This window comes from Stenella coeruleoalba, assembly GCF_951394435.1.
Source record: "Stenella coeruleoalba genome assembly, chromosome: 6".
Taxonomy (NCBI): domain Eukaryota; kingdom Metazoa; phylum Chordata; class Mammalia; order Artiodactyla; family Delphinidae; genus Stenella; species Stenella coeruleoalba.
This window is the reverse complement of record NC_137151.1, coordinates 72434453-72450760: the sequence shown is the minus strand read 5'-3', so window position 1 is coordinate 72450760 and position 16308 is coordinate 72434453. Positions and strand designations below refer to the sequence as shown.

At 38.5% G+C, this 16308-nt stretch overlaps 2 protein-coding genes across 10 annotated transcripts in view; one reads left to right on the top strand and one right to left on the bottom strand.

Annotated features, from left to right (window-relative positions):
- NFE2L2 (NFE2 like bZIP transcription factor 2) overlaps positions 1-1809 on the top strand; it is a 76833-nt gene extending 75024 nt beyond the window's left edge. For all 9 annotated transcript variants that reach the window (XM_079923545.1, XM_079923552.1, XM_079923549.1 and 6 more), the window contains one exon: positions 172-1809. In XM_079923545.1, coding sequence (XP_079779671.1) covers positions 172-1404 — 1233 coding nt within the window. In that variant the 3' untranslated portion in view covers positions 1405-1809. The remainder of the gene's footprint in view (positions 1-171) is intronic.
- Positions 1810-1917: 108 nt separating this feature from the next.
- Positions 1918-16054, bottom strand: HNRNPA3 (heterogeneous nuclear ribonucleoprotein A3). The gene is made up of 11 exons (XM_079923557.1): positions 15923-16054; positions 13858-13980; positions 13623-13769; positions 13322-13532; positions 12896-12985; positions 12717-12812; positions 12542-12622; positions 11905-12045; positions 10905-11027; positions 10747-10816; positions 1918-10654 (listed from the first exon to the last, which is right to left on the bottom strand). The coding sequence occupies exons 1-10, from the start codon at positions 15992-15994 to the stop codon at positions 10764-10766; spliced, it is 1137 nt and encodes a 378-aa protein (XP_079779683.1). The 5' UTR covers positions 15995-16054; the 3' UTR covers positions 1918-10654; positions 10747-10763.
- Between the last annotated feature and the right edge of the window lie 254 nt (positions 16055-16308).

The window sequence follows — 16308 nt, the reverse complement described above, 5'->3', positions numbered from 1 at the left end:
TAATACATATGCTTAGGCATAAGTATCTGTTGGAAATGGGAATTACCTCTGAATTCTAGAAGAGCCTGGTGTGAATGGGGGTGGGGAGAGATTACCATCAGATATGGATTATCAGCTATTAAAAATAGCTTAACCTTGACTTAACATAGTATAAACTTCTTTTCCATGCAGTGTCTTAATATTCAAAGTGACAAACTGGCTGAGACTAGCATGGTTCCAAGTCCAGAAACCAAACTGGCGGAAATTAACAACAATTATCATTTCTATTCATCAATCCCCTCATTGGAAAAAGAAGTAGGTAACTGCAGTCCACATTTTCTCAGTGCTTTTGAGGATTCCTTCAGCAGCATCCTCTCCACAGAAGAATCCAGCCAGTTGACAGTGAACTCATTAACTTCAAATGCCACAGTAAATACAGATTTTGGTGATGAATTTTATTCCGCTTTCATAGCAGAGCCCAGTACCAGCAACAGCATGCCCTCCTCTGCTACTTTAAGCCAGTCACTCTCTGAACTTCTAAACGGGCCCATTGATATCTCTGATCTATCACTTTGTAAAGCCTTCAACCAAAACCACCCTGAAAGTGCAACAGCAGAATTCAATGATTCTGACTCTGGCATATCACTGAACACAAGTCCCAGCATGGCATCACCTGAACACTCAGTGGAATCTACCATCTGTGGAGACACACTGCTTGGCTTCAGTGATTCTGAAATGGAAGAAATAGATAGTTCTCCTGGAAGTGTCAAACAGAAGGGTCCTAAAACACAGCCAGTAAGGCCTTCTGGGGATACAGTCCAACCCTTGTCATCATCTCGGAGGAACAGTGCTCCAGTGTGTGATGCCCAGTGTGAAAATACACCAAAGAAAGAAGTGCCTGTAAGTCCTGGTCATCGAAAAACCCCATTCACAAAAGACAAACATTCAAGCCGCTTGGAGGCTCATCTCACAAGAGATGAGCTACGGGCAAAAGCTCTCCATATCCCATTCCCTGTAGAAAAAATCATTAACCTCCCAGTTGATGACTTCAATGAAATGATGTCCAAGGAGCAATTCAACGAGGCTCAACTTGCATTAATTAGAGACATACGTAGGAGGGGTAAGAATAAAGTGGCTGCTCAGAACTGCAGAAAAAGAAAACTGGAAAATATAGTGGAACTGGAGCAAGATTTAGATCATTTAAAAGATGAAAAAGAAAAATTGCTCAAAGAAAAAGGAGAAAATGACAAAAGCCTCCATCTACTGAAAAAACAACTCAGCACCTTGTATCTTGAAGTCTTCAGCATGCTACGTGATGAAGATGGAAAGCCGTACTCCCCAAGTGAATACTCCTTGCAGCAAACGAGAGATGGCAATGTATTCCTTGTTCCCAAAAGTAAGAAGCCAGATACTAAGAAAAACTAGATTTGAGCAGATCTGACCTTTTCTGAGCTAGTGGGGTTTTTTTGTTGTTGTACTGTTATACTAAAAGCTCCTACTGTGATGTGAAATGCAGAAATATACTTTATAAGTAATTCTATGCAAAATTATAGTCAAAACTAGTGTAGAAAATATAAAACTTTAAGAAGCATTAAAATAAGTTATCAGTATGCTGAATCAGTAGTTTCACTTTAACTGCAAACTTAATTTCTTAAAACACCATTGGGGCTAGTTTCTATATACATGTAAATACTACAAAAACTCCTTATTTATACTGTTCTTATCTCATTTGTTACTTTCATAGATTTATATGATACATCTGGCTAAAAGCAAATTGTTGCAAAACTAACCACTGTACTTTTTTAAATAAATACTGTATGAACAAAAAAATGGCATTTTTTATATTAAATTGTTTAGCTCTAGCAAAAGACAATTTAGTTGAAAAGCTGGTACTAATAAAGGAATATTATGACCGTTAAATTATTTCTTTGAAGTTCATTCACAATCTTTTATGACAATAATATGGAAAGCACTACACTAAATTGGTACGGGAAATACAGGGAAATGGAATATATCAAAAGGATTTTCTTGGGCTTCCCTGGTGGCGCAGTGGTTGAGAGTCCGCCTGCCGATGCAGGGGACACGGGTTCACGCCCTGGGTCTGCGAAGATCCCGCATGCCGCGGAGCGGCTGGGCCCGTGGGCCACGGCCGCTGAGCCTGCGCGTCTGAAGCCTGTTCTCCGCAACGGGAGAAGCCACGACGGTGAGAGGCCCGCGTACCGCAAAAAAAACCACTTTCTCTTCAGCAGCAAGTATATCTCAACTAAAAAAAAAATGCTCTATATACTTTGACATGAAAACACCGGTTCTTTTACTCCTATCAAGATATATGCCATACATTTGAAGGTGTGGGAGAACCATCCTACTAACAGTATTACAGACACAGGAAGTTGGAAGGCTCTGAGGCCTGTTTGAGAAAATATATGGCTGAACATGGAGGGAGAGAAAAAGGGTGGGTGAGTAGAAAAGCACATGGCACAGATCCTTGTTAAGCCTTCATAACCTTTGCTTTTACCTTGTGGACAACTACTGGCAGTGTTAAGTAGGGGTACATCTGAGTTAAAGGTTTCTTCTGCCTTGTATGTCGGCAGTAGTCTAAAGGGTAAAGGTAGGAGACCAATGGGGAGGCTCTGAAATAGTCACATGGAGTATGGTGTCTTGGTTTAGAGTGATAGCAGTAGTGAGAAGGCACTGGATTCTGCATGTTTCAAAGGAGGAACTAAAAGGATTTTCCAATAGAATGGATGCAGGATGAAGGTAGGCTCAAAGACTTGAACATTGAAAGAACTGAGTTGCCCAGAGATGGTTAAGACTGTGGCTTGAAGATTTAGGTGGGAAAACCAGTTCACTTTGGGACATATCCAGTGATTAAACATGTAAACAGCAGGTACAATAGCAAGGCCCCTCAAAATTTTGAGACTCTGCAGGCTACCCAAGAAACCATTCACAGCACTGATCATTTTCTTCATCTGGTCAGATATTCACGTCTTGCTTGGTTTCATTTTGAAGTGGGTAAATGGAAGTCATCTGAGGGCTCAGCATGTTTAAAATAAGCACTACGTGCAGGTTATTCACCAAAAGTCCTATCAATCCATCAGGCGCAATACAGTGTACAGGTCCACAGGCCCTAGAGCCAGACTGCCTGGGCTGCTACCATTTTCCAAGAATGACCTCCAGTGAGGCAAAGCACCGAGGCTGCTTCATCTGTAAAGCAGGGATAAGTATGCAGTGAATTACTCCACAAGAAGCAGTGACCCTAGCTAATAGTAAGCACGCTATAAATGAGACTTTTTTCTTCAGCCTTTTATTAGCATGCCTTTTAGTTGCAAGTGAAAGAAACTAAAGTCAAACCAGCTTAATAAGAATTTGACTCAGCCGGCTGTAAAGTTCAGGGTTGAAAACGACTTCAAGGACTATCTAGGCATTCAAATGTGGAGATTCTGTGGTCCGTCCTGTGTGGTCAAGAATTCCTTCCCATAGTGGTGTTTTAGAGATCCCTGGAAGACACATCACTTTTCCAACCTCAGAAGACAAAAATCTCATTTCTAATAAAGTGCCCTTAAAATTATGGGTGGGAGTGATGGCAATCTGTTAACAGCAGCCCCCATCTGGAGCATGTGGAGTTAACTTGCACCTACTACTATCTACTCCCCCCCACAAACAGGGGCGAAGAACACCTAGGCAGACCAGATTTCTACTATCATGAAACCAGATGCCTTCACTCACGCATTCGTTAGTCAAACTTCAGAACTTTGCAAGTTGAAGATAACTGACCACCACCTTTCAGTGCCTAAAAATTACTCTGAAGTACTATACATGCTGCATTACATAGAACTAAAATTTTAAAATCTAACAAATCCTGACCCATGACTAGAAGATTTCACCTCTTGATCATGAAATGTTTATCTGACTCCTCAGATTAAACTTGGCTCTCCAACTGTTAAACCTTACTTGAACAGTTCCTAATTTTAAAATGTGTACCTATGCCTTTTACATTGAGGTACACCCTATTAGAAATCTTAACTGCATGACACTGCATTTGTTATATAAAATTCTTGCCGAGATTTTCTTGAAGTCTGTGGAGTAGCTGCTCAAATGTACCTTATAATACTTCCATACCCATTCTTCTAAGTCTCAGAACATATACAAAATATTCTCATTTTTACTTTAAAGATATTTATCAGGCCAATTCCAGCTTTTTAACACTTTGAGAACTGGAAAAAAATTAAAGACAAGAACTTTAATCCTATGTGGAGGAAAAAACCTCCCATTGGCATTAACTTTGTCACTCTTTAAAAGTTAGGCATCGCTTCAGCACATGATTATTACCAAGAATACTATCTTTAGGGACCATGGACCAAGAGCCAGCTTAAGCTCTTTAAACGCATTATCCCATTTAACAACCTTCACACTTATGAGCAGATAATATCAGGTTACTGTTGCCAAGCATCTCAAAATACCACTTAACCATCACAACTTCTAAGTTAGTAGTCAGACCCACCACTAACCTTACCTGATACTTAAGAGTACATATTACCGAATCAAACCTGATTTTTGGTTAACTACCTTAAAAGTAACATTTAACGCGTATAAAAAAAACATTCTAAGAGGTCTGCTACTATCACCAAACTGCCAAGGGGAGCATGGCATAAAAAAGGAAACCCCAGACAACCTGATCAAGGTCACAAACCACCGTGTTAGTTCTGAACTTAAAATTTTTCCCGATAGGCAAAATCTGGCATCTCAGAATCAAACAAAATCCTGATTGCATTTTTCTGATACCTACTAAATAAGGATATTGAGTAGAAAACTGAGATTAAATCCAAATAACCTATCAGTTCTTTTGATGCAGTTTACTCAACATTTGTTGGTGGAATAGACTAATACAATGTATTTTTAAAAATGAAAATTCCGTGTATTCTGATTTTCAGATATAGTTGATATGTGATACAATTTTTCATCTTTGTGATAAACCCTTATTAATTGTATTGGCTATACACATGGATGTAGTGAAATTTAACCATTTCTCATTAAGCTGTCCACTTCCTTATACATAACACTATCCACATTTATTACCAGTAAATTTCAGAAGTAAAATAGTACATACAGGTAAATCCGTTATTTCCTAGCTTTCAGTACCATGCCCACTTAACTTCTACCAGGTGAATGCAGTTTAATGCACCCTTACCATTACCTGATTGAAAATATATTAAGCAAAAATGGCATATATTACCTATTACCTTACTCTTCCCCGAACCCTTGGTACTTTTAATTCAGTTCCAAGTTTAATTAACCTAGTGTATTTACAGGACCCCGCTTTCGCAAAACACTAATCCTCCAAAAAAATTTTAATTGCAGTTTGTAATGAGTACACGGGAGATTCCAAATTTATCTTGTTGCCTGAACATTTTGCAGTTTCATTTAATGTATTTTCACTCTGAGAAAATAAAGATAAACGTTATTTTACAACTCAAGCATTAAACTGGAATTATAAGGCACTTACAGCTACACAGAATACAAGCAAAATGTATACAAGCAAAATCCTAAAATCCTCACATGGCTTCAATTCACAAAGCATTTCACATGTTAACAGCTATCAATGCTATGAACCCAAATAAGTGTGGTATGAAAATTAAAAAAAAAAAAATCACATCAAAACCGTACCTCACAAATTTGTCATATTTTTTGGGGGTGTGCTGCCCAAAATATCTTAGTTCCCCAACTAGGGATTGAACCGGGGCTCCCTGAAGTGGAAGCATAGAATCCTAACCACTGGACTGCCAGGGAATTCCCGCAATTTGTCAAACTGACACATTATCACTTGGGTTAAACTGCATAACGATAGTTTACTACTACTTAATTTTATTAAAGTTTTCCCCGACCCACCTTCACACCACAAAATGCTCAATTGCCCTTCTCAAGATTAAGAAACCAAGTACCTCCAAAAACAAAAAACACACAGTACCTTCCAACATTTTGAACCCTCATTTCACCATTCTCCCAAATTACCGTTCACATAATTGTCCTTACCCACAATTTTTCTCCAAAGTTCACTGACTCACCAATCACCCAAGTATCTCATGTATTCTGTCCTTTAAGAATTAAATCCTTACATGGCAATAAGCTTTTTCCCCACACCTACTTCTCATGTGATCTGTTTTCCACTGAATAAAATCTACATCCTTTAAATCAACTGATAATGTGAAGGCTCATGCCAAGTTTCCTGTTTTTTACTTACTGGTAAAGTATGCAATGTCCACCTATACAGCATTTAAGTCACATGAACACTGTGAAGTGACAAAACAACACACACATTTCTAAAAATATTTTAATGAAAAAGTTCTTTCTGTAAACATTTCATTATACTACAAATGAAACATTTGAATCCATTACAGACCACCTCTTAAGTCTTATAAATCAGAGTAAAACATTGAGATTTAAAAGTAATCTTGGATATTTATATAGGCTAACAATCCTTACATTACCCCTGCACATTAGCATGCTTACTCACTACTTTGTGACATCAATTACTGGAATTCCAAGAGATACTGGCATTTAATTAGAAATGTTTCAAATGGTGACTTACATATTAGAACTCTTAAAACCAAGTGTATTTCAACTGTTCAGTTCCTTAACAAACGGTCTTTGTTACCAGATAGTTTTTGTTCTTTAGGACATGAGTGTAAAATGAGCTTTTTCAGAAGAAATGTAGTGTGGGAAGCTGTAACCTATGAGTTGCTTTGACAAAATGAGTTAAGGTTTGCCTTGACCATTTTTCCCTTGTATAACTTCCTTCGTTTACTGGTGTTATGACTTAAGAGCATCGTATTTTTCAGAAATGACAGTGGAACTACATTTAAGTAAAATCACTTTATTTCATAAAGGAGATGGACTGCAAAAGAACAATGCCTTTAAAAAAGAAAATATTTCCTATCTTAGGAAGTTTGCTTCATTAAAAACCATGTTGTAAAGAAAAATTATCATTAAAAGGCTATTTACCTTATTCAACACTTCATTCTATGGTGGTGTGTAGAAATTCAGTCCTGATTTAGATAGATACAGAAAGAGACCCAACCAGTTATTTTCTGAAAATAAAATCTGTGGCAACCTAACTGCTCCTGTATATAAATAACTTGACTTACTATAATTTAGAAACTAGTTTTATTTTAACCATCTGTCCCCCCCAAAGTGTTATTTTTTAAAAAGTGAATTAACATCAAACCTCAAATTTTAACAAGCCCTTTTGGGGCAGCAATAATAGCCCTTATGAACAACCAGCATCTGATTTGTGTAGTAATTGGGTAATATTTTAACTATTCTTTGGGAAAGGTTGTCTTAAAAAGGAGCTTTAGTGGAATTAGGCCCCCACTGCCTCTGATTAACAGATTAAACACAAAGAAACCTAAAAAAGAACCAAAAGTTTATCCTATTAGTCCAAATAATTCCCTGAAGTCGTATGTGAGAGAACTTATTTATGTATGAGGCCACTTGAACGAAGACCATTTTTATATCTGTATGATCTGACAGTTTTGAAATTTCATTCCAAGATTTTCTTTTCTCTAGAATGAGTAATGAAGCGTAATGCTTCTGTTACATGTCATGCTTATTACAAAAATTCTTTAAAAAAAACCTGGTCACTCTTTCTCTTGTCAAAAATTGACTTTATCCTAAAGACACCAACAATGAATTGTATATATCTGACTCAAGATGAACACTCACGGTTACTGCAGGGAAAATTTTAAAACTGTTTAAAATGTGTTCAATGTGGTTCCAAGATAAACTTTTCAGCTGAACAATTTTGCCAATGTATCTAATAGTTTTAAAATATGTAATATAAATTTATAGGGAAACAAATGGTGTCATCAGGCTTTAGTGTAAGCTACAAACCTTACCCAGCCAGAAACCTTCGTATTTAAGATGGTAGGAAAGACATTCCTCATTTAGGCAAGTAGGGTTCTCATTCAACCTGCAAATCAAAAAAATTACTCTTACCTTGCTTTACAAAAAATTACTCTTTAATTAGTGAAAAAATTCAAATTCAAGCCTTACCTAATGCTTATTGCCCTTCCTTGCAGGTCTAAATGCTAGACCTAGTGACTGTGGCCAACTATCTCTCATTGGTGTTCCAAAAGGCGAAGAGCTCCTTCCTGCTAGACTTTCTTCGATATTTCAGTTGTAATAAGCAGATTTAACTAGCTTTTGGAAAGTTGCTCACTATCACCATAGTATCTTATGCCTTCACTTCTCTGTAGTTGAAGCTCTTGCTGCTGCCTTGTCATTCTTTATTTATGCTGACTTGTCCATACTCAAAAGGCTGCTGAAGTCCTGTCTTAGTGAGTCTCCTTTGATCCACACTGTGCTTAAAAAGCACATCTTAGGTCCTTTAAAGCTGGTTAAATCGCTCTCCTCATGGCTTAACTTTTCCACACTGTTCACAAGAACTAAGCTAATACAACTTATAAACAGGTCACATACACAGATTTCACCTGCTTATAGGTTGCAAACATCAACTTACTGACAATATTTTCACTATTAAACTAGTTCCAGAACACAGAAAGTTTGTTAACAGTACAAATTAACCTCATATGCCATTAAAGGATACTGTCAAGGTTGTGTCAAACAATTTCACAAACATAGAAACAGGAAATGTTAATCTCCCCCATTCCTTCAACCTTTATTATATGAATAAAAGAACTTGAGACAATTTAGCTTAATTTTAATAAAATGTTTCCCAAGCATTATTTTGACCAGGTACCCAGGTTTAAGTTATGAACATTGACAGTGTCCATTTATATAACCAACACTTGAAGTTGTTAAAGACTTAACCATTTTCTAATAATTAGCCTATTTTCTACACTGCTTATTCACATATGTCCATTAACAAATGGAATGTTGTCTGTTACATTTATTGGTTTGTGAGTGTTTTCTGGAAAACTGCAGTGTCTGTGAAGACCGATTTCCATGCTGGCATTGCATGCATCCAAATATTAATGCACAGAGGCACAGAATTAGAGCAACGAGAGCATATTCAAACACTAGCACGCCCCATCCCCCCTTTTATTGCTTGTTTTGCTTAGTACTTCTTAAAACAAAAATAAGAATCTCAAATTTAACGTTCAACTACCGAAGAAATAATAACAGCAGGGCACATACTTAGGGCTCGAATGAAATTTTAAGCACTAGCTGGCGCAAAACAGTAGACATTGGTTTATATATATATATATATATATATGACCTTGTTATCGAAGACTCTTCTCAACCAGGGTCTTCCAAACAAACTGTAAACTCATACCAACATGACTTAGGTTCAAGCATACACATGGAAATAACAGTGTGTTCTTTGGGATTTTTAGTGAGTACAAACTCTGACTATCCAAATTTGAATTCAGGTCTTGAGGAAGTGAAAAGCTTGTTTGTACTAAGCAACTGTGCTACACTTCTACTGCAGTAATCACTTGGGATGATTATATCTAGACTATCCTTGGTTTCATCCAGTATAATGCAGAGGGTACAAACAGGAAAGCATGCCAGCCAGTTAAGGGTTCAACAATGCATGATTTTTATTCTCTCGCTCTGAGAGCTTGTATCAAAAAAATATATATTAAACCAAGGAAAATAACTGAAGATTTATGGGCCTCTTGTGCTTTAAAAAGGAAAAAAAAAGGTAGCCACTAATTCGCTCAGATAGAGTACGCTTAGTGGTCCTGTATTTTGAAGATTTTAAGAATGTTTCTTAAGGTAGGAGGAAACGGAAAACATTCACTATCCCTTTCCAGAATTTAAACAGAGGGCAGGAGACATTCTTTACACCCAAATAAAACTATGGCAGCAGTTCACATGTGACCAAGGTGAATGTAGAATGGAGATGTTCTAAACACAGCTAGGACTCTCAGCAAAGCTAATACACTAAAATCATATGATTACATTTTGAAAGAAAATGCACAAAAACCAAATAGGAATTTTGAGATTTTTCATTTGAAGTAAATCTTAATGCTATTAAATTCACAAATATGCTAATTTAAATACCCAATTCTATTATCTAAAACACACATTGCAAACATACAAATATCTATTCTCTCCACATGTCAGAGCCCATTCATTTCATGGTTTGGAAATGGGGAGAATAGATCCCCTTAAACTGCAAGTCAGCAGGTGTTTCTTTACAGTTAACTTTAGCAAAATTCATACAAAATAGTAATTAACAATGATCTTCTTTACTTGTTAACTCACAAGGAAACACCTTCAAAACTGCATTTTGTTAAAGTTTCTGTACTAAAATGTAGAAAAACTGAACTACACAAATATTGAAAAGTTAAAAATTCCTTAATTTTTTATTCCTGGTACCACTACCACAATTTACAGGGCAATATACCTGATGTAATGAAAAGAAAAAGAAAAAGACAAAGCTACAACAGATAAAAGACCTCAGGAATGTACATCTAATTGACACTACATTGCATTAATCAATAGCTGCACTTTTTGCAAACTGTGGCTATGACAGTCCTGAACAAGAAGGGTTTCCTGTTTAAGCTGCAGTAACTTTTCTGACTATGGATCATCGTTCCTTCTGTGGCAGATTTTTACAGTTCCTCTAATGCATTTGGGACGACTGTCTCAAAGTAACCTGCAGCTTTCCTGACAACTCCTCGCTCTCTCTCCTGCTAAGAACTGTAGCCTGTTGAATAATACAGGATAAAAAAATTATTACACTCAGTGAACAGTTCCACATATTCTTTATCATCATGATAAAAATTTAAAGATACCTACCCTTTTCTTCTGAGTTTTTAGAACCTTCTGCTACCATATCCACCACTTCCACCACCAGATCCATAACCACCTGGAAACATACAAAGATTTTAAAGAATCACATGAGTTTTTAATTTAAAAGGCTATGAAAAATTTTGATAGAAAAAAAAATTATTTACCACCATAGGGACTTCCCGAGCTTCTTCCACCAAAACTGCCCCCCTTCATGGGTCCATAATTTGATTGCTGTTGTCCACTGTAATTTCCAAAATCATTATAACTCCCACCACCACCATAGTTACCTGAAATTACAAAGGTTTTATTTGTGGCTGACCTACACAATTATTTTCCTTTTTTAATACATGTACTCGTCATCTTTTGACAATCGTGGCAGCATGTGCTCTGACACTTACACACGATGCTTTGAAAAGAGATTTTACAGAGCTACCAAACTCTTTTCACTACAGAGGCCCACTAGCAGGCCTCAAACATAGGCAGGAGAGGAAAAACAAAGAGTGAAAGCTGGCTCAAAACACTATGTATTTAGACAGCTACCGTATTTTGTTTATATTAGATGTTACACCCTAACACATTCTCTCCTTCATACCACTAAATACCATCAAAATTGTGTTTGATTCACCGTAATTCTGATACCGTTTAACTTTTAAATCAATGACAAAAAAGCATTTCAAGTTTACTGTTAAGAAAAACCTGTTGTTGATACATCAATACAGTTCAACAAAACTCAGTGCATTCATAACGAAGTTCTTTATAGCATCGTGGAATGATGCAGAGCTGCTTAAGAGTCTGCAACACACCTGACATATTAAGACTCAAAGTATTTTTGTCACCTAGACTCCAGATGACACCCAATTCAACATGTCTGCACATTCAATTTACAGTTCCCATCTGTCCAGCTTAAAAGTACCTAGAGTTAACTAAAATTCAGGCAACGAACATTACCGATAAATGTCCATTTCAATACAAAAATAAGAGTTGAATACACTTTGCCAATTTACTAAATTGCCAGCAAAATAAGAACACTTTAATTTCTCACCATTTGAGTATTTTCTATTATAAAACATCAAATTTGACCAAATGCTGTTTTAACATGTTTTTAAACACCTGTAAGAAACTATAAAAACTATTGAATATTCAAAACAAGTGAAAGTCTACCACCTCCAAAATTTCCTCCTTCATTGTAACCATCATATCCTCCACCACCGCCACCATATCCACCACCTTGGTTTCCATATCCTGGTCCACCACCACCATAGCCTCCTCTACTACTGTAACCAGGACCACCGCCATAGTTACCACCTAGAACAACAAATTGGGTTGTCAGACAAAAATATAAATGTACAGAGGGTCAAGTTATTGAATGCTAGTTTACCATACTTTTAAGCCCCCAGAAAACAGGTCAATAAATTGATTTAACACTCTAAAGCCTGGTAATACCTGGCTAATAGAACAGCAAGAATCTGGGCTAGGAACAATTAAGATGAATGCTTAAATCTTTTGATATTAAAAAATTGCCTCAATTTTAAAAAATCTCCCTAAGGAAAATAGTGAACAGTCTCCTCTGAGACCTGTAATTCCACCTCAACTGCTAGTACAATAAATCTTATCAGCCAAAAAGAACTAGGTAATGTTTAATCTTTAGGGCTTTAAGGTCTACTTTTCCATGATATTAGTTTAAAAGCATACTTTAATTGTCAAGCCACACAAGTTTTAAATTAGGAAAATGTAAACAAACACTTTCATTCTTAATAAAGTATAGAAACAAAATCAAAATATCAAACATTAAAGAACGTACCGTCGCCTCCAAATCCATTATATCCACCATCACCTCCTCCATAACTACCTCTGCTGCCACCACCTCCACCACCATACCCTCCTGAAAAAAAGCAAAGTGTGAATTAAATGAATATATTCAACTTACCAATAACACTTAGGTAGACATGTTCTTAGAAATAAGGTAACTGTCCTACCTCTTCCACCAAAGTTTCCACCACGGCCAAAGTTACCTCCACCACCTCCAAAGTTTCCTCCACGACCCATAAAGTTGCCAGATCCACCTCCACGACCTTCAACACAGGCAGGAAAGTTCTTTAAGAACCTTACAAACATTACTCATCTCTATTTTGTATGTATATATGGTACTACTCACCTCTCTGTGATCCAGCAGATTGCATTTCTTGTTTAGAAAGGGCCTTTTTCACTTCACAATTATGACCATTAATAGTGTGGTATTTCTGAACTAAATTTTGTTTAATCAAACAAACAAACAAAAGTTATTTGATGTTTGGAAAAGCACACATAAATGATATCCTTTATCACTATATAACTTATTAAAACATCAAAAAGGTAGTGACTTTGAGTAGTGATAAGGGAGTGTTCTGGGATGTTAGTAACATTTATTTCTTGATCCAGATGCTGGTTACACACGTATAGTCACTTCATGAAAACTAAACCATACACTTTATATGCTATTATTGTGCACAATACAAAAGTTATAAGCGATTTAGCAAGTTTAGTAGAGAGCTAAGAAGCCATTTCTGCTTTCCCATTCAAGTTCTGAGAAACTGCTACTTACCAACAATTTTATCAACTGTATCATGATCATCAAAAGTTACAAAAGCAAATCCTCTCTTTTTTCCACTCTGCCTGTCTTCCATAACTTCTATGGTTTCAATCTTGCCATACTTTTCAAAGTAGTCTCTCAAATTATATTCTTCTGTATCTTCTTTAATACCACCAACAAAAATTTTCTTCACTGTTAGATGGGCACCAGGCTTTACAGAATCCTACAAATAAAAAATATGTAAGTTAAAAAAAAACCCTCAAAAATTCTGCAACAATTTCACACGTCACACAACATGGTATTATTAAAATACCTCTCTAGAAACAGCTCTCTTTGGTTCCACTACACGCCCATCAACCTTGTGTGGTCGAGCACACATTGCTGCATCCACCTCTTCAACACAAGAGTAAGTAACAAAACCAAAGCCCCTGGAACGTTTTGTTTGGGGGTCTCTCATCACCTACAAAACAAAAATTTTAAAGCACTGAAACACACCTAAACAGGTCCTCTGCCCTCTTTCAAGAACCTTTGTTCCCTTAATAACTTACCACACAATCTGTAAGTGTGCCCCATTTCTCAAAATGTTCTCTTAAGCTATCATCTGTAGTTTCAAAGCTCAGACCACCAATAAACAGTTTTCTCAACTGTTCTGGTTCCTTTGGATCATGACCCTGAGGAAACAAACCAATATATTTTAATTATTTCGTTTAGTAGGTAAATGCAAAGATGCACAAACCTTTTAATCTCCTACAAATAAACTTTTAACATCAAATTCCTGTACCATTAACACTTTCTCCAGTTAAAAACTGGAGTAGGATCACACACATCAACTGATTAAAGGGACCAAGAAAACCTATAACCAGACTTTGAAATGCCAACATCACTTAAAAATTAAATTGAAGCCCAAGATAATTCCAGAATCAAAAGTCCCGAAATTCTGAGCTACAACTACAAGTGTCTGGGGACAGATTATTTTAGAAGTGGCTACTGAGAAACCAGTTTCTAAGAAACCAGAAGTGTTGTAAATGCAGTGTTTCATCTATGCCATTTCTTCTCTCGTCTTCCCTCCTGAGTCTACACCCCCAAAAGCATATAATTATAAACCACAAGACTGTGAACTACAACTTAAAAATGGAGAAATTCACCACCTTCAAGCAAATAAAAAGGTGAAAATAAGTGTTTCTCAATGAAAGGCTAAACCAGCATTTCCCCCCAAAAAAACTATGGAAAAAACCAGCCACGCAAAAATTTTCTATTTGCATTTGTACCACGTGCCAAAAATGTTTTCAAAACCAACATTTTACTGGGTCACAAAAAGGGCAGTTTGGACTTATGTTAGGTATATTGTCTGACAAGGAACACAGTAAAAAAGAAATTGAGATTTAAAAAAAATTAAGATATGGCCTGAACTGTTTTACAACTTAACTAGTTCTTTAACAAATCACATAACTACCACTTAATACATATATGCATTAAGACAACTTTCATCCGAAGTCCTTAAATAGAGGCACTCACATTTACATTCTAAGATCTTCCTGTGTCTTCTAAAAGGAGAGACGTTAAGGCATTTAATATGAAGAGACTGTCACATGCCACGAAAAAATGTTAAATGATTAATAGCCTAAAGCGTTTATTCACTTAGTCTCATCTTTTCAAGTCCCGGTTAAATACATCTAATTAACAATACACAAAGTTTAGAGAAAGAAACAATAACCCACATGAAATTATCCCAAACAAATGAAAAATTCGACTCTGGTTGCAGTCCTCTGAAACAAAATTACAAGAAAGTACAACCTGAGCCGACCCATCAGAATAGGAAAAACGAAGGTGAAAAAATTTCAACTTCCTATTTTACATCCACACTATGAGATGGGGCACTTCACCCACATGGAACGAAGCTACGTAAGGACTTTAGCAAAAACGGCAGATCAAGAAATACTTTAAAACAGCAAAATTAAAAAAAAAATTTTCAACCGAGTGCTGCGAGGAACAGAACGGGACGTAAAATTCTCCTTAGCGATCTTTAAGGCCTGGAAACGCGATGGGAGAACATCACTGAAAACACTAGGCCCCAAGCTTCGAGGCCGTTTGCAGCATTCTCTGCTGGGCCGCCTCCTCCCTCTTCCTTCCAATCCCACGCTCTCTCTCCCGGCGGCGGAGCCAGGCGGCGGCCATTGCGTGCCAATGCGCCATTTCGTAACGCGGCAGCGGATCAATGTCAATGTGGCCGCCGCCCGCCTGCTCGCTCGCCCGGATGTGCCTGCTCGTCCCCTCCCCTCCCCCACCGCCTCCTCCCAACTGCTCCCGCCGAGGCCCGCCATGCCGCCCTCGGCCTCGAATGGGAGGCCGCGCGGCCGGCGGGCCAGCTCCCCTCCTGAGGTCTCCCCAGCCACACCGCGCCTCCGAGGAACCACTTGTGCAGCCCAAGGAGACGGCAAGGCTGGCGAGAAGCCCCAAGGAAGCCTCCGAGGCCCGCTCCCCTCCCCCTCCCGCCGCCCGTCTCAACGCAGAGCGCGGGAGGGCCGACCCAGTCCACCCGGCCTCCCCACTCCCACCGAGCCCGGCCCCCCTTGCCGGCCACTACCCAGCAACCCCCCGCTCTCCCCCTAATACCTCCTCCCCCCGGCGGCGACGGCGACGGCCGGAGTCGGGCTGGGGGCGGCCGGGCGGCGGTTTTACCTCCATTTTGAGACCGGACTCGCCTCTTCCAACTCGAGTTCAATATGGGACCGAGAGGAAGAGGCGGGGCTAGCCGTCACGTGACGCGCTTTTCGCGCGCCGCCGGCCTGATGGGGGAGGGGCGAGTTGGGAAGGGGCGTGGCCAGCTGGGCGCGAAGAGGGACTGGACGAGCGGGTTGGTTGGCAGAGGACGGGGGCGTGGCAGGCCCCGGGAGCGCGCGCGCCTCGCTAACTTCCAGTGCGGCACCGCCCTTGCCGCCGTTCGCGCCCGGGCGGCTGCAAGGACGTCAGCTAGGCTTTCGCCAATGGTCGGTGCCCAC